Source organism: Myodes glareolus, chromosome 14 (genome assembly GCF_982192425.1).
Source record: "Myodes glareolus chromosome 14, mMyoGla1.1, whole genome shotgun sequence".
In the NCBI taxonomy this organism is placed as follows: Eukaryota; Metazoa; Chordata; class Mammalia; order Rodentia; family Cricetidae; genus Myodes; species Myodes glareolus.
In genome coordinates this window covers 32,464,184-32,483,170 of record NC_142039.1, presented here as the reverse complement: position 1 = coordinate 32,483,170, position 18,987 = coordinate 32,464,184, and the positions used below count along the sequence as shown (strand labels likewise).

The 18,987-nt window shown below is 38.3% G+C and overlaps 1 protein-coding gene across 1 annotated transcript in view; it reads right to left on the bottom strand.

The window, feature by feature from the left end:
- Lyst (lysosomal trafficking regulator) overlaps nucleotides 1-18,987 on the bottom strand; it is a 154,363-nt gene that overhangs the window by 18,561 nt on the left and 116,815 nt on the right. Inside the window, exons 42-47 of the mRNA XM_048460925.3 lie at nucleotides 17,531-17,775; nucleotides 13,506-13,572; nucleotides 11,849-12,005; nucleotides 7,154-7,294; nucleotides 5,854-6,071; nucleotides 2,693-2,923 (exon numbers count right to left, since the gene is read on the bottom strand). Coding sequence (XP_048316882.3) covers nucleotides 2,693-2,923; nucleotides 5,854-6,071; nucleotides 7,154-7,294; nucleotides 11,849-12,005; nucleotides 13,506-13,572; nucleotides 17,531-17,775 — 1,059 coding nt within the window. The remainder of the gene's footprint in view (nucleotides 1-2,692; nucleotides 2,924-5,853; nucleotides 6,072-7,153; nucleotides 7,295-11,848; nucleotides 12,006-13,505; nucleotides 13,573-17,530; nucleotides 17,776-18,987) is intronic.

Genomic DNA, 18,987 nt, shown 5'->3' with positions numbered 1-18,987 from the left:
TAAGGATGGCCACACATCTGCCATGAACAGGAACCAAAATCCTTCCTCCATCTAAAAAAACAATTATCAAGAAGAAAATCCAGAAGAGGAGAAAACAGTTCTCAGAGTTTTTTCCAGTAACTTTATTCTTTTACTCCCTTTTTGACTGTTAAACTCTATTAATCTCTTATTAATAGATTTTGTTTTAGACATTTAAAAATTTATTTTCTACTTTCAAAATTTCAGAGTAAATGCTACACAGACCTAATGAAAACAATATACTAAACAAATTCCAGTAATTTCTGCAAGACTATCAAATAATTTTCAGTGTATTTTATCTCTTTTTTCCATCTGAATGAAGAAACAGGCATTGTTGACCTACACACAATGTTTAAAAAGCATGCCAGTCAGTGCTCTATTTCTTCTTACTTAGATCACTTATGGGAACAAATAATATGCAGTGTTACAAGGCATGGAGGAGTCGTAGAGCAGGCACCTTTGGGAAGGCTGAGTGGCAGGATGGATCCTGTGGAAGAGGGAGGTAACACGGGTATCTTGAGAACACGTTTTCTCTCTAAAGCCTTCATTCAGCCTATCTATACTGAAGTCTGTAAAAAGAGGTGTCAGACTGACCACTCATAACTCAATGCCTGAAGATGTCTCTCGTATGAATTGCAGAATTTAAACTTTTTTGAGTTATACACAAAGCTAAGCACTTTTGAGCTACACACAAACACTAAGCATTGTACCATGGCTGTTTTACATTATACAACATGAGGAAAGAGTGCCTTTCCTAAGTGCTGCTCATACAGCTCTGACTGCAACGTCTACAATGAGCAAGTTCACACACGTGCAGCTGGGTTGTGTGGAGGACCCTTTCCAGCACAGATTTGCTGCTGTATGTCAGAGCTGTGCAGCTGCCACCTGAAGGCCACGGTGCAGCATTGTGTGGGAGGTCCCTCTGTTCAGGCAAAGAAAAACTGTGACATAAACACCACTGCACATCACACAGAAGTAAAGGCAAGCCAAACGCTAAAGAACCTGCCGCAGAAGTCATTCATTTAGAAAACAGTGAATGCCCATTGTGTGCCAAGCATTGCCCTAGGATCTGCAGACACAGTGATGAGCAAGTCAGATCACATCCTTTCCCAATGGTGTTGCATTTAGGTAGGGATGGAGAGACAGATAAAACAATCACTTAAATGTTTGTTAGGGGTGAAGGTGTTGTAAAGCAAAACAGAGAGAAGACAGAGAAGAATGGAGCTTCTGACTTAGACATGGGGTCAGGGAGGGGAGGAGGGGTAATCTGAACAGAGGATTTACTGAAATGAGAGATCCAAATGGGATGAAGGAACAGTCAGTGTGAAGGTGCTACAATGGGAACGAGGCAGGCTGGCATTGTGCTCCTACTGCCAGCAGACAGACTGCCTAGTGCTTTTACATGCATCAGCTTTAAACAGATAATTAGTATCAAGCACAGTTCAGGCCTAGAATCAAGCACTGGGAGAAAAAGGCAACCCAGCACTATGCAAGATCTCCAGCTCTAAGCTGGTCTGGGCTACACAGTGAGACCCTGTTTCAAGAGGCCAAAATCATCCAATCAAATCCCTAAAACCAACAACATCTCACTCATTAATTAGCAGTAAGTACCATAGTAAACTAAGTGTAATTTCAGGAATATACTGTTATATTATGCTGACATGCTAAAATAATGTATTAGAGTTTAAAATAGCAACTCTGGTAAGGGATAATATGACTCATGAGCCTTTAAAAACCACAAAATAAAAAAATCCAACTTTCTACTAAATTAAATTCAACATTGGTGATTTGGTTTTAGTAGAACACCACTCTTAATAAAAGTCTTTAGATTGGCTCTAGTAATTGAATGGTTTCTGTTTGTATTTAACATGCAAAACTCACAGATCTGAGCTATAAGCATGAACAATTTATATCTATATTTCTAAGATTTTTAAGCAATATCCTTACCAAAAACATTATCAAAACAAGCTCTGTGAAAATTCTTTACTGACAGTGGACCACAGATTCATGTAGTTGAGCCAGACTTCTTGATTTATGTTTAAGGTCTCTTCCCCTCACTTTTTATTTTCAGTGACTCCCTCCTACAAGCACTTTGCAACATTCTACAATTTAAGTTCTAGTACCTTATGCTACTTTTATATGAAGAACTTAAATGAAGGCTAAAATTGTTTTTCCTTTTAAGGCCTGCTTGCTTTAACTTTCCATTATAAAGGAAAATTATGCCTAGTTCTTATTTTTAGAGACAAAACTTCCCATTACTACTATCTGGGGAGGTACTTCTGATTAGTGCTTCTGGTTAAAGATGGAGACTGGGCCCAGCTGTGCCATTTACACAGTTACCAGCTGGCTCCTTTTATTTGTACAATCCTATTTAGAAGTCGGCTTGGTGAGACTTTCCCTAGTAATAACCCTTCTGTGCTCCCTGAAAACAGTTTCTGTCTGCCCTCAAATACTTCTTTTCCCTGGGCTTGCATGGCATACTCCCCATGTCACTGATGTAGCGTTCACTGCACACAAGTCACTGCTCTAGTTGCCCCTGCTGTCTTGCACTGGCTGGTGCTTATCAGTAGGCTAGGACCACACTATTCATATCAGCACCCCCATAGCTAAGTGAGGGGCATGGCAGGAGTCCAATCAAGTTTTGCTGAATTTTGCTGAAATCAAAATAACATACCGGATAAGTGATTTCCTTGATTGGCTCTCGGGTCTCTCTGAAAGCAAACTGTACTAACAAGCCAACAGCTGCTGGAAGCTCTCCTTCAATGTTGAGCTTGGCTCCAGGTCGGCTGGCATGGGCTGTGTGGAACAACTGACGAGGGGTTTGCCCATAGGTTTTTATCATGGTTTCCAAAGCTCGTCTCTGCACTGGATCTTCAACTGCAGACACATCCATTCCAAAGTATGTCTGCAGAGGAAACCGTCAAAGAACATGGCATCAGCAGGGTGATATTAGAATTTGTCATGATGCTGGAAAGAAAACAATCTGTTTCATTTTTTAGGGAACGGGACTCTATTTTGATGCAAACTATTTAAAAATGTTTTTGATCAAGTTAACTTATCTGTATTGGTTTTACTAGGACCAGACAGTAATAACAAATATTTCTGAATATGTGAACAAAATAAATAAATCTTGCCCAATTGGGATTAATTAGGTGTGTTTATAAAACATTTCAAATTTAAGGCCTGAAAATGTAATAGAAGATATCAAGTAAATTATTGAAGAAACTGCATGTCCAAAGGAATACATGGGAAAATGCAAAAGTGAAGTTATACTGTAATGTAGGTAAGTGAGTTTATAATGGAAAGCAACAGTGAATATAAAAAAACACCAAGGAAGGTTCCAGGTGAGTAACTAAAATTGCATGTTTCTGCTGGGCATTGTGCCTCTGAGTACGTCCTATGTGCCCCGGAACTTCTCTGTTCTGAAGCTATTGGTCATTAGTGCTGCACATCCCTGTGAACAGTCCAGGATTTAGTATCTGATCAATTACAACAATCTTCACACACGTATATGACATTCTTACAAGTTTCAAAGTGAAATTTCCATGGAACTTCAGAAGTTAAATAACCTTCATGGTTACTCAACTTAGGCTACTGGTCTCAAAGACTTTGTGAAAAACATTTCAGTTAGATGAATTACCTTGTATATTTCAGTTTCTAGGTACATTTTAAATAAGAATTACTGAAAAGATGATGTAAAATAATGTGCACAGAAGAGGGTATACTGAGGTTAGTGTGTCCACATCTGAAGAATGATGACAGCACGCGCAGAGGACACGAGCCAAAGGCTTCCCTATTTGCCATTCACCTGCTTCAATCATACTGCTTTAATTTTGTCACACACTCCATAATGCTGTGCTTCCATCAGCTTTAGTATGAGATCTCAGCTCTAAGCACTTGCTGGGGATGTCCCTTTCTTAGGAACGCTCTGGTGTTAAACAAATTTGTATTAGGTAAGTCTTCACGTTTTTCTCTTGCTAATCTCTGTTTTGCTGGGGTACCCAACAAGGAACCTAAGATGGATAGAAGTAAGAAATATTTTTCCTCCTCTATTTACTTCTTTATTATTATTATTTTTTTGGTAAATTAAACTCTTATTTGTGAATCAAATGGTAAGTTTCCTTTTTTTTTTAAAAAAGTGCTCTCTTCATAAACATCTTCTTTTAGAGCCACTAAAAAACTTTTATTCTCCTTTCTAAGGGTTTCTTGGAGGTATCCAAAGTAATTACAGAGAACAATGAACTAAAAAGGAAATTTTATTTTTGGACCGCCCTTTGGGCATGGATTTCTGGTATAAACAAGCTCAGACACAGAATACTTTGTAAGGGTTTAGCTGTATTTGTAACAAATACTTTAAGATCTGTATCATCTACACAGACACCACTGCAGAGCAAGCCCATAGTCAGTCAATTCACCTTGCTAAGTGGAAATCTGGGCAGCCAGGTGTCATGTAGTGAATAAGAGATGATTTGTTGGTCTGCACTGAGTAGGAGCATGCAGAGTCAGGAATACCTTTCTCTTTGTGTTCTGCCATTTCACCTCCTAGTCCTTCAGACATGACCTTTCACCCATTTCACTGGAACTTTTTCTAACACACGCAGACAGCCCACCCAATCCACCTTCTTCCTGTTACTTCTACTCACCTTAGTTAACTCTGTGCCCTGGGAGCCTAGCATAGTGTTTCCTAAGTCTATGCAGAAACATAAACTAGTACATGTGGAAATTAACAACTCCACTTTAGGGAATTAGAAGCTGTCTTAAATAGGGATAGTAGTGGCCATTACAATCATAGAGAACCTCATGACTTAAATAGAGTTAATACTTTATTATTCAGGGGAGAAAAAGATTAAAAAACATGGCTAATATTAAATTACTGGGATAATATGTAAGTATAGAAAAAATCCTTGAAGGTGGTCTTGATAAATGATAATGCTTTCCTTTTTAAGAAATGTGCTTTCTTCTCCAAAAATACCCTCTATTAGAGACACTGTAAAAAGCTTTCAGCATTTGTAGATGCTGAAGACAGACTTATTTCTCACATTTCCTCCTTTGCTAGTTACATTTTACATATTCTCTAGTAAGGCAAACGTCCTGTTTCTGTCATGAAGAAAAATGATGGTGCCTTTCATAGCAGGCACCCGGAGCAGTGAGCGGAAAAGCTAACACAGCAAGCTGCCCACTTTCCTTGGAAAGTTCTGCTGCCTCCTTGGCTGGTGTCTGGGATTTCATGAGTCTTCCCACGATTTCCTAAGTGACGAGTATAGCTCACTCTGCCTACACCATGCAGACAATGAGGTCCACGTTCAACATTTTTATTTCTTCTGGGTCTGGCATTGCAGCACACAGCAGGCAGATGGTTTCTAAGTGACCATTCCCAAGGAGAAACAGAACTCTGAATTGCTAGACAGCTTCCCTGGCAGAAACCACTTCACGTGTCACCAAGGCGCCTGGAGAGCAAGCATGCTCTGTGGTTTAGTGGGGAGTCGGGTGTGTGTGTCTTGCTTCACCCAGACTTTGTTCACAGTTTCTTTCCTTTGGTAAGTTATGTTTTGTATCCTTCATTGTCATAAGTCAGCTACAAACTGAGTCCACATATTTATTTAGTAAATCACTGAATATGAAGGTGGTTTTGGAGAATCCCTAACTACAGCATCTAGGACACTTTTAAAGAGATTATATATAAAATCTGAAAAATCTTCCATAATAGTAGTAACAGCTTTGTGTAACTGCCTCTTTGATGACTTGGGTATTTTAAAGAAACAGCTTAACAGCCAAACTTAAAATACTGAGGTTCTAACTTACACACATGCAGATTCTTTTAAAAGAGTCACTTACAGCAGGATGGAAAACATTGATGGCTTGAACAGAAGCCTTTCCCTTTTGCTTGTAGCCAAACACCAAGTCAATCCAGTGACATATGTTTTGGGATACGTGGTCAGATTCTAGGGCCTGCCGGTGAATGAGGATGAACAGACGCGGATCATTGCGCGCCCACGGAGGAAGGTTGACGTGGTTAACCCGTTCACCATTCTGACGCACACCAAAGTCAAAACCTGCGGAAGATTACTACACAATGTTTAACTCTGCCAAGGCATGCTTTATTCAGCTCCCAGACTGGAAGAGCGCTGGCAAGCAGATGCGGGCGCACTACAGCCCTGATGGCAGCAGCAGGATGAACTGCTGCACTATGGTAGGGATCACTGCTCATCTACTTCTGTCTGCACCAACAGGAACAGGACAGACACTGAGGCAATTCAGACTGGGACTTTCAACTTTACCCTTTGTCCACTTGTAACAGGATGACAAAAAAGCAGAAAATCAGTGCCCATAAATTCCAGTATTATACTCGCCATACTTCAAACACAGAAGTGTTTAAATACCTATTTAATTATAAACTTGGCTAAAATCAAATTAAATTTTTGTATAAGCATTTCTAAATTGTTGGTATTTTCATAAACTGAGCACTATACATTTAATAAATATTAATATTCTGTAGTTTAGAAACCCATTATAGAATAGATACCACTTTGAAATGAGTTATCACAGTATATTGATTTTTATGGGCAATGGTAGGTCTGTTCTGACTTCCTTTCTATTGAGTATTCCTGGCCCAACAAAAAGTATTGCACACTGACTAAATGGGTTTTTTTTTTTTTTGAGACAGTTTCTTTGTGTAGTCCTGGCTGTCCTGGAACTTGCTCTGTGGACCAGGCTGGCCTCAAACTCAGAGATCTACTTGCCTCTGCCTCCAGCACAGCCAAGGCTACTCAAAGAAACCCTATCTTGAAAAACCAAACCAAAAAAAACAAAAACAAAAAACAAAAAACCACACCATACCAAAATAGCAGCAGCAGCAACAACAACAACATAGTTCCCCAAATGTAGTTGTTGGCATAAGGAACCCAGAGCTTGCTGTAGTCAGTCTTTAAAAACATCAGAAATTATCCCTGTTTCGAAAAACCAAAAAAAAAAAAAAAAACCCCAAAAACAACAACAAAAAAACCCACCAGAAATCTTCAATCTCATCTGAAAATAAAATTCAAATTTCAAGTCCCAGAAAGGCTACTTTTACTCCTGGACAATGATAACTCCACTGCATACCCTTCAAACTATGTGAGAAACGATCTGCTTGTACCTTCACGGTTCACTAGGAACTCAGGAAGATAGAAAAACTCTGGAATCAGCTCTTTCACATCAGTCATAGATTCAAACGATGAGAGGCGCCAAGTTGTGTTTGTAGAATGAAAAGTTCTGTCTGGAATGTCGAAACTCTGATCTAAAAAGAAATTCCAATAATAAAGACAAAAAGACTGTATTCCATTTGAAGTTTCCCATAACTTTGGTTGCTTCAAAAGTGATTGAAGAAATAGTCCTTTGGTTTATTTAAAATATTATTCAAATTCTTAAAATGACATTGTTTTCAACCGTATCATGGTTTCATCACTTTTTTTTTAAAAAAAATTATTTATTTATTATGTATACAATATTCTGTCTACGTACATGCCTGAAAAGGGCACCAGACCCCATTACAGATGGTTGTGAGCCACCATGTGGTTGCTGGGAATTGAACTCAGGACCTTTGGAAGAGCAGGCAATGCTCTTAACCACTGAGCCATCTCTCCAGTCCCTCATCACTTCTAAATAGAAGAACTTCTATCATTTATTTGCTTAAACAGCTACTATCTTCCTACCTAGTTAGAATGAAACTTGCACAAAATCAGGAGACTAGGGCCCCCACACACCCAGCACATAATGAACACACAAAAATGATTTCTTTATTAAAGTGAATGCATAATTTTAAAGAAGGGGAAACTATGGGTTGCAGAGATGGCTGGTGGCAAAGTAATACAAAAGCATAAGGACAGAAGTTTGATTTGAGCAAGCATGTAAAACCAGGTGGGATGATGTATTTCTGTAACTCCAGCACTGGGGTGGTCAATGTGTGAGCAACACACAGAGATTCCTGGAGTTCACCAGCCATGCAGGTTAGCTGACTTGATGAATTTTAGGTTCAAATAGGGAAAATTTGAGGAAGACACTTGTTAATGATCTGCGGCCTCCACAAGCAGGCCCATACATACAAGCTCCAGAACACATAAACACACACACACACACACACACACACACACACACACACACACACACGGAGGGGAGGGGGGATAGGAGGGAGGTAGGAAGGGAGAGGAGAGGAAGAGAAGAGGGAGATGGAGTGTAAAATTTGGTACATGGCTCTTTTCTTTACCAAGACTAAGATTTTTTTCTTTTTTTTTTTTAAAGGGTAGGGTCACTGCTTTCTAACATTCAACTTTTTAAAATATTTATTTATTTATTATGTATACAATATTCTGTCTGTGTGTATGTCTGCAGGCCAGAAGAGGGCACCAGACCTCATTACAGATAGTTGTGAGCCACCATGTAGTTGCTGGGAATTGAACTCAGGACCTTTGGAAGAACAGGCAATAAACAGGCTCTTAACCACTGGGCCATCTCTCCAGCCCTAACATTCAACTTTTTAGAATACAAAATAATGTTTAATTACGACATTTTTCATCCAGCATTTCACTGTAATTTTCTTGTATTTGGCTCTCCTATCATCCCCCTCCGTTCCTTCCTCATTCCCATTTCTGCCCACCCTCGCGGTCCCATGTAGATAGTCCCTCTTCTATTTTTAGGTTGTCTGTGTGTGCTGATACATTAGACTCTGTACGTAAAAGAAAACATGCTATTTATTACCTTGTTCTCCCCTCCTTCCCTTTGGAACACCTCTTCCCCTTACATAGTCCCCTTCTACTTCTATACCACACACACAGACACACATATTCTAAATTCTTCACAGAGAGAAAACATGCAATACTGACACTGCTTTTCAGATGCACCAACTCTGCACTTAAGCACTAACTAAAATTTTTATCAATTAATATAAAACTGAGTGTACTCACTCCTGTTCATTTTTTTCTGGAATAGGCTATTAATGACAAAGAATTGAATTTTGTCCCTGTATCTTTTCTGTGAACAATTGCTAGTCTCCCAATCACAGGCCTGGAATATTAAGTGATTGCAAAGGCCAGTTAGAGAAAAGACTGCTATATTGTCTAAAGGCCTCTGTATTGCTGGAATCAGAGCACAGCCTCTTGAGGAGAATGTCACAAACTAATCTCAGCACCAAGCACAGCAGTTTCAAGAGCATGAACTTATTTCTTTCTCCAAGTCTGCCTGCTCTGCTGAGCTACATTTTTCATTATCTTTATCACTTTCCATCTACTACACTGAGCCAGTTAGCACTGGCTGGCCACTAAATCAAATCTGGGGAAAAATAAGATTTATATATTTTTTTTTTTCAGAAAGTAAGAAATGCCAGGTCATCATGAAGTCATGGCATACAGAGCTCAGACTAAGCAACTGTGTAACAAGAGTAACATACGAAAGGTTCTGTTTGGGTTGTACGACTCTGTAGTTTCTGTTTTTAAAACAATCCCGCTGAAAATTACTAGAATCTAGAATATGTATATATTAGATCAGTGGTTCTCAATGGGTAGGGCCTTACCCCTCTATTATCTGGCAATATCTAAAACTATTTTTAGTTGTCATACATAGTAGGATTCATGTATGATTCACTGGCTCATGTATGATTCACTGGTTGGTAGAAGCTAGAGATGCTGCTAAAATGTCCTGCAATGCACAGGGAAACCCTTGAGACGAAAAATTATGTAACTTAAAGTAACTATAGTGCTATGGTTGAGAATTCCTAGACTAACTCTTTAGTTAAAAAAAAAAATTCAAGTGCCGGGTGGTGGTGGCGCACGCCTTTAATCCCAGCACTCGGGAGGCAGAGCCAGGTGGATCCCTGTGAGTTCGAGGCCAGCCTGGTCTACAAGAGCTAGTTCCAGGACAGGTACCAAAAACTACGGAGAAACCCTGTCTCGAAAATCAAAAAAAAAAAAAATTCAAAAGCCAGCAAAATGCTAATGAAATGAAAGTAAATGAGGATTAAGGTAGTGTTAGGGTTTTAAAATAATTTATGAATAAATATGCAATGAAGATCAAGGCATATCAGTGCATTCCTGTAATATCAGAACTTGGGAGGCATAGGCAGGAGGATCAGGATTCAAGGCTAATCTCAGTTACATAGTAAGTTTAAGGCTAACCTTGGCTACATGAGACTTGATTTCAAAACAACAATGTACCTACTTAATGAAGAAAATCCTAATATTTTATATGAATATATTCATAATAGCAATATAATAAAGATTGATGGTTGACTGGAAATTTTATATTGATGAATTTTTGGGTTCCACTGAAAGAAATGGTTTGAGTTGTAGGGATGTTACTAGTGCTGTAGTGTTTCAAACTACATTAAAATATTATTTTATTGCCTTTTTAAAAAAACAAAATGACATTCACAAATGAATGTTCTTATGTTCAAAAAGATCTTCCAACAATGGCACTCTTAGAATCCACAACAAGCAAGGGTGGTATAAACATCAGTTCTGAATGATCTCACTTGTCTATGGGAATCCCTTGCACCAGTTGTAATGGGACCTGACACACTCAACCTGAGATCAAGTTAACTAGGGATAATTGGTTAGGGGAAACAAGACTGAAAGGAAGAAAGGGACATGACAAACTAGAGCAATGGCTCAGTGGGTAGGAGCCCTTACGGCAAAAGCACTGAGGACCTGAGTTTGGATTCCAGTACCTATGTAAAAAACCTCAGAGTGGTCACATGTGCATTTGTTACTCAGTGCTGTAGGAACAGGGAGAGAAAGAAGTATCTCTGGGACTTTGGGCTGCCAGACTCACTCTAGGTTCAGTTAGATACCCTTTCTTAAAAGGATAAGGTACAGGGTGACAAAGTAGGATACCTGATGTCCTCTTCTGGCTTCGGCAGTTACACTCACACTGGCCCATGCAAATACAGGGCCAATATTAAAAGCCCCATTCATAGACTAAGCATAGGGAATACAAACTCTAAGAAGTTGTTTTAAGAATAAAAGACAAAGAAGTCCAAGAAGGGTAGGACAAACTGAATGGACAATGGTTTCCTAAACAGATACCTTGAGGGACAATTACAGAGCCAGTACCTCAGTTCTCACTGTATAGCATGGTGAGTTTGCCCCATTGGTACACAGTGAATCCCTTGGCCATCTTCAGGCTATCATGCAAAGTGCTGAGCTAGATTATTAGCAAGCTTTACTATATTGATGATGCCAGTGTGTTCTTTATTAGCTAGTTTTCACAAATAATAACAACAGTTTCCTATAAAAGATTTTTATAGAAAAAATAAGACAAGCTGCAAAACTGTTGTACTTGAAATAATTATTGAAGCGCAAGTCTTTAAAAGAGAGCTGAGCTGGGTGTTGTGGAACACAACTTTAATCTTATCACTGAGGAAGCAGAGGCAGGCAGTTCACTGAGTTCGAGGATAGCCTGGCATACAGAGCAAGTTCCAGGACAGTCAGGGTTACACATAAAAAAAAAACATGCCTCAAAAAACCAAAACAAAATCTAAAAAACAAAACAACCCCCCCCAAATAATTGAATGAAATAAAATTTAGCTGAATATAATTTAACTGGTAAACTTTGCAGTCTGTGATTTAGAGCTTAATTTTTAAAAAGCAAATACATTTCTATAAAGTTAGACACGATCTCAGACAAGAGCAAGAAGATTTGACTACCATTTTTGAAAGGAGGATTTTAGTGACTGGTTAAGTAGAATTCTTTTTCCTGGGCTTGGTTAGTACAAATTTTCAAGACGCTAGTTAAGTTTTTTGCTGTTGTTATTTTAGTGGTATAACATGAGTTTTGGGGTAGTTACAAAAGATATCCTTACCTTGATAGGCTAGAAACATTTTAGTAAAAGGAGGCATCCTGACCAGGAAGTGGAGCACGGTGCCGCTGTTGGAGTAGTGAGAGCCATAGTGGTAGGGTTGCACAGGAGGCATGGGGTCATCTTCTCGGGCTCCTTTGCGATACTCTTCCTCCAAGTACTACAGAACAAAGGCCAGGAGAATTCACAATTGTGTGCTCCAAACATGACTAGTTCTCTTTCATTCTCCTCCACCTCTTCAACACTATTCTTGTCTTCCCAATCATGTCCACAGCCCACAGTCATTTCAAGCTCTAGGAGTCTCCTACTGACCCCTGGCTAAATAGAACCACCCAGTTCTCTCACTACCTCCTCTCCTAGGCCCTCATAAGAAAACACCTGCTTTGTATTCTCATTCCTAATTAACAGCTCCAAATATCAAACTGGGGAGCTCAAAAACGGGAGGGCTGATCCCACCACCACTGATTTCTGCAACGAAGAGCTTCATGATATATTTTGAGTGCTTCTCTAGTAATGAAAATGTAGTAAAATGGTATGCATCACCACTGTTAGTACAGTGGTGTGCGGTGGTTTTGCAGAGCATGTACACAGAGCTAAAAAGAAAATGATGATTTCTCCCATCTCCAACTCCCCACCACAAAGGAGGAAGCTCAGCCACACATTTCCTATCTGTCACTATGCTCATCTTTGTAGCTCCGTCTGCCTGATAGCAGAGTTGGAGGTAGTAAATTTTCAAGTAATGTCTTGACTCCCACAGACTGTCATATTTTCAACTGCAGAAAATCAAATAGTGAATTTCAGGTACTTAGAAAGACATCTCTGGAATTGGGACATGAATAATATGGGAGTATGAGAAAACTGCTTCTGCTGCTCCTACTATTATGAAGAATATATTATGTGATAAGTCAGTTTTGTAGGTTTCCAGTTGAATTTCATTAATATTAAATTATCAATATGGATAACTCATTTCTATGTAAACAGGTAATTTAACTTCTACTGAAAATGAATAATTTTCTGATTATGTCTAGTGTTTAGAGTAGAAATAAATACATCAATATTCAATATACAAATTAGCATGATTATATTAATGTATTACTATTATAAAGACACCAGTATTTCTATATAATATAAATAAAACTCAGAGGCAAGGTATAGTTGTATTGCTGGAAGTCTGTGATATTTGTAAGAAATATAATTTTTATGCATTTGAAAATACAAGGGATGGTCAGGCGGTGGTGGCACACACCTTTAATCCCATCACTCGGGAGGCAGAGGCAGGCGGATCTCTGTGAGTTCAAGACCAGCCTGGTCTACAAGAGCTAGTTCCAGGCCAGGCTCCAAAGCTACTGAGAAACCCTGTCTCAAAAAACCAAAAAAAAAAAAAAAAAAAAAAAAAAAAAAAAAAAAAAACAGGAAGAAAATACAAGGGACTAATTAGCTTTCAAACTGTGCCAAACAAAATGAAAATATACTTTTTTTCCATTCTTGGAAGGTGTTTCCATAGAACTAAGACAAAAATGATTTTCAGCTCATATAATTTCTAGTTCTAAAAGTAAAAGAAAACAAAAACACAGAAAAATATATACTACGAACTTTAAAAAAGTATTTCATAGAGCTCCATTTTTCATGTATCACAGTATTTAATGGAAACCAAAGTTACCTTGTATGTGTCAACATAGCGGTCTTCTTTTTCTTTGTACTGCACAGCTATAGGCTTAGACAGGTTTCTACAAAGGAAGAGATGATAGAAAACTATGAAGTAATTTGATACTGCCAGTATTCAGCTGCTCATATCTTCATCCTGAAAATGAGAAATTAGCAAAATGCGCAGTCCTTAACATATATAACCATGTTGCTTTGCAACCAACAATCACCATTCGAAATCATGACCTTATAAACTGTTAAGGAAATGCAAGTCCAGATCTGTATCTGCACAGTGAATACCTGACTCTTCTGGGTGAGGCTGTCATGCAGTGCCATGCATGTGTACGTGCACATGGATATGTTAGGACTGGCATTCCCACTATTAATGCAATATACCACTCTTATAGGACAAAAAATGTCCTCACTTTTACCCACTATAAAACCTATCAGTGTCTCTGTATGGTGCATCTATGGGTAGAAGAAATAGCTCTGATGTGAGGGATCAGCTGCTCTGGCTAAGAGGCACAAGGAAAAGACCATCTACAATGTCAACATCTGTCACTTTATCTAGACCAATAGCAAGCTTTGCCCAAGGTTCAGTAAATCAAACCCATCCTCCTTTTTCAGTGTAATTATTTTTTGAGACAAAGCCTCACTATGTAGCCCAAGCTAGCCTTAAGCTTACTTTGCAGTTCAGGCTGGCCTTGTACTTGCAACAGTCCCCACTGTCCTGATTTCCCTGGTGCTCTGCTGTGATTATAAGGAGGTGTAACCAAATCCCCATGGCACAACTTTTTTGATACATTACTATTTCCTAAGGATGTGGAATTGAGTAACATTAAATGTACATCTGGTGACCCCTGTCTAGTCTTTGAGATGTCAAAAATTAAAATAGTTTTACAGAATAGATGTCAATTTACACCACAAAATGCGAAGAAATTATCTTTTTCGCTTGTTTGCTTTTTTGTTTTACAAGGCAGAGTTTTTCTGTGTATCCCTGGCTGGCTTGGAACTCACCCTGTAGACCAGACTGGCTTCAAACTCACAGATATCCACCTGCCTCTGTCTCCTGAGTGCTGGGATCAGAGGAATGTACCACCACCACCCGACATCAAAGACATTATCTTTAAGATACTGGTATATGTATTTTTTATTCCTTAAGAATTTAGTAAGAATTACTTTATTATGGGTGAAAATTAAGAAATTTAACAACAACCTAGTTGCTGCTTGGTGTGATTACACATACATTTAAACCCAGTACTTGGGAGGCAGAAGCAGATGAATCTCTGAGAGTTCAAGCCAGCCTGATCTACATAGCAAGTTCTAGGCTATTGAAGGTTAAATAGTGAAACCCTGCCTCAAACAGACATACAGACAAACAGAAAAACAAACAAACATAACGACAAATCCCTCAAAGAAATTACAGTTGGGTGAACAGAGAATAAACCAAAAAATAAGTCATGCTGCTATTTACTCATAGGTAAAACATTCTAGGATATATTTTGTCCAGCTCTTTTTCTGCTGATTAGTGGGTGCCTATATATTTTTAAGCAAAATAATGACTTACAAAATACTTCTCCAGTATTTTTAACATTGATTTATTTTGTATGAATGCATGTAATAAGAATGTGTGGGTATACATGCTATGGTGTGCACATGGAGGTCAGAAGAACATTTGTGGGAGTTGGTTCTCTGTATCATGTGAGTTTCAAGGATCAAACTCCGGTCCTCAGACTTGGGAGCAAGTCTTATTTGATGAGCTATTTCACCCTACTTTTTGAATATAATCAAATCTAATGCTGAACGTTCAGACTGTTTCTGGAGTTTAGATACTTTGAAAAATTACAGGAGTACCACGTTCTTAGCTAAATCTTTGCCAGATACCAAAGCAAGCAAAAAACCAGGCAAGTTCAGAGCCCAGCTTTCACAAAACAACCGCTGGTTAAGTTGGACCCTTTATGTTTAGCATTCCCAAGAATAATTCCTAGAAGTTACTTGCTAAAACAGAATATACACATCTAACAGTTTTTTGGATACACACTGTCAAACTGCTTTCCAGAAAGGCCACATATATTTATACCAGCAACGTGTGAAATGTTCAAATGTCCAACAGCAGTGTATAATATCTAAAAGACAGACAAGGTACCATTGTGCATTGACTTGAACCTGATTTCTTAAGCAAAGACCAAATCAGGCCTATTTTGGAGGCATTATATTTAAAATATTTATGAATATCCCAAGTGGAATATTGAAGTCAATTTTTCTTTAAATAAGAGAACTTTTAAAAAAAATAAAATATTTGAACTTGGGCTATCTAGTTTCTTTAAAATAACAGTTTGTTCAAGAAAGGCAGAAAAATTCTAAATACTCTTCCTTTAATTCCCAAACTTCAATTAAGGAATTACTTCCAAAGGTACCAATGACCTTTGTCTGATGCCTCTATACCATGTGTGTTTGTATGCATGTGTACACATGCATGTATTTCAACTTTTTTAAGTATAGAATGAGCATTCTTAATCTAGAGATCTAAATGATCCTAAGCTCAAAGCTTCTTACATACCATGCATCAAAAACAGTCAGACTTCAGAGCATCTTAGATTTCACCTTCTTAGATTTGATATGTTCAACTGGTAGTCTGCAAATATTCTAAAACTCAGGAACTTAAAAATACTTATGATCCCAAACATTTTGGATAAGGAACATGTGGACTATACAATGGTTAAATGATGTATTTTTCTCATTTCAAGGGGTTTCATCTACTTATTCTTGTGTCATTATTCTTTTGGATCCTCAAACAGTCCTATCTCTGATAATCAGAGTCTATTAAGTTTGTTTCTATGTTGTTTCCTTATTCTCCAATACAAGATATCCCAAACTCAGCTTCCACATTTTTCTTCTCTTAAATTTAGAAGAAATAAAAGGATTAGTGTGCTAGCTTCAACTGAGAAAATGCCGCCATAAGATCCAGCTGTAGAGCACTTTCTTAATTAGTGACTGCTGGGAGAGGGCCCAGTCCACTGTGGATGGCTTCATTCCTTGGCAGGTTGTCCTGGGTTCTATGAGAAAGCGGGATGAGCAATCCATGATGAGCAAGCAAGTAAACAACACCCTCCATGGTCTCTGCATCAGCTCCCACTCCAAGGCTCCTGCCCTACTTGAGATCCTATCCTGGCTTCCTTAGATGAATATCAGCAATATGGAAGTGTATGCTGACAAACCCTTTCCCCTCCAACTTGCTTTTTGGTCACGGTATTTCATCACAGTAATAGTAAACCATAACTAAGAGAGATAGGAAACCATCCTTATGCAATTTCTATTGAAATAATTGATTCAAGCAATAAAGCCATGAATGAACTATTAGATAAAAGTTCTGTGTGAACCTGTACCTACAATCATCATAAGCACCCCCAGTGAGGGGCATTACAGCTCTCCTGGTGACAGGTAGCGACATCAAGTTTACACAGCCATCTATGATGGATTCCTCCCAAAATAAAGGGTAGGTTGAATACAAGTAAGCCTTTTGAGCTAATCCCTGCTCTCTGGCAAAGAGACTACTGGAACAAATGCTATTATGCTGCAAAAACTGAAAAAAAAAAACAACACTTAAAGGTCTTTCTAGATTTATTTTTCACATATTGGCAATCAAATGCAACAACTATATCTGATTTAAAATAACCTATTATAAAAGGCATTGTCGAGATAAGCAGGAGACAATGAATATGGATGCTATGTTAGATATTATCAGGTCTGTTAATTTTCTTAGACAGGATAATAGCACTGTAATAATGCATGGAAATACTCTATCGTTACAAAAGACGTATACAGTAGAACTCAGAGTTTACACAACTAGATTTTCTAAAATAAGATGATGTAAGCTTGGTAAAATCTTCATAATTCACAATTGCTGAATTGGGGAAGATGAATTATAAAGGCTTTGTTAATTATTAAATTTTTGTGCATAATTGAAAATTTTCAAAGTAAAAACTTTAACGGCATAAATTCAGCATGTAGGTGGACCCAAAATGTAATGCTTTTACTTACCTATAGATAGATGGATCATTGAGGTCAAGAGTTTCACTAACATAGTCAGAAAGGATAAAGGGAAACACAGGGTATTGCATGAGATCATTGAAGGATCGGCCAGCATGCTTGTTTAAATGAGTCAAATATTCAAAATTGGTAATTTGTCCAGTATACCACAGGTTTGTCAGAGCAGTGATGTTGCCATACTCCAGAAGATTGGGGAGGTTATTTGTGAGAATGCTCTGGTATACATCATCACGAACCTAAAAGGGAAGGAGAAAAAAAAGATATTTTTAAGTTTATTGATATGTACCTAGAGAACATGAAATCCTCCAAGAAATATATCTGCATTAACTCTAACCACAGTTTCCTTCCAGAGGGAGACTATCAGTCATTAGCCTTACTGCTGGATACATCTGCTAGTAAAATTATCTGGCAGAAATTTCTGTGTTATCTGCTCATAATTCCCAAGGAAAAGTTATGCACAGAAGTCACTCAGACATAGATACTAAAAACAAAATAGTCAATAAAGGTGTAGCGTGATGGTATAGACAAAGTGGTATTTTGCACTGACAGACTGATTGCATCAGAACAGATCTGGTCTGTGTGTTCCTGCTAAACCTTTCAAGCCATTATTATATCAGTAATATGGAGGTCATAATGTTTACCTGACAAGATTAAATACAATGTCCTATGTAAGCAGGATACAAACCCACTACCTACTGAAAACAAATAGGATCAATCTCTCAACTCTTGTGATTCTTGGACTGAACCCAGGGCCATGTTCATTCTATGCAAACATTCTACCACTAAGCTATATCCCAGTTCCATAGGAACTTTTTTCAGAGATTAATAAAAGTTCTGTCATATAAAAGGGGTTTTCTGAGTCTTCCAAAATTAAAAAATGAAACTCAATGGGTTTAGAAAACCCACCTCAAAGTCTGTATGTTCAGAAGTAGAAAAAAGAGCTCCTGATGTGACAATGAGAGGGAAGACTGAATGGAAATGACAAGAAAGAGAAAATGTAGGGACAGACAGAAACACAGTGCTAACAACTGAAACTGTCCCCTAAAATCAAAGGTTGCCAAATGCTGACACCAAAATAGATGGATAGGAATTTGTGACAGAGTGTGTACTAACTCTGGAAGGAAAAAAGCTTTCATTCTCCCAGCACATGATGACACCAACATGTCAATAGTACATCCCAGGACAGGCAATGGGATACAGAACAAAGGCGAGTCTAGATATTCTGCAGGGAGAGCACAGTGCTGGGGACTAAACAGCCTTGTGGAGTGAGACAACAAAGTAAAGGTGGCAGGGATGCTGGGTAACAGAGGGGCTGCTTGTAGTTGTTTGAATGGGAATGGCCCCCATAAGCTCATATGTTTAGAAATTTGGTCACCAGGGAGTAGAGCTGATTGAAAAGATAACAAGGATTAGGAGGTGTGGGTTTTTGTAGTAGGCATGTCACTGGA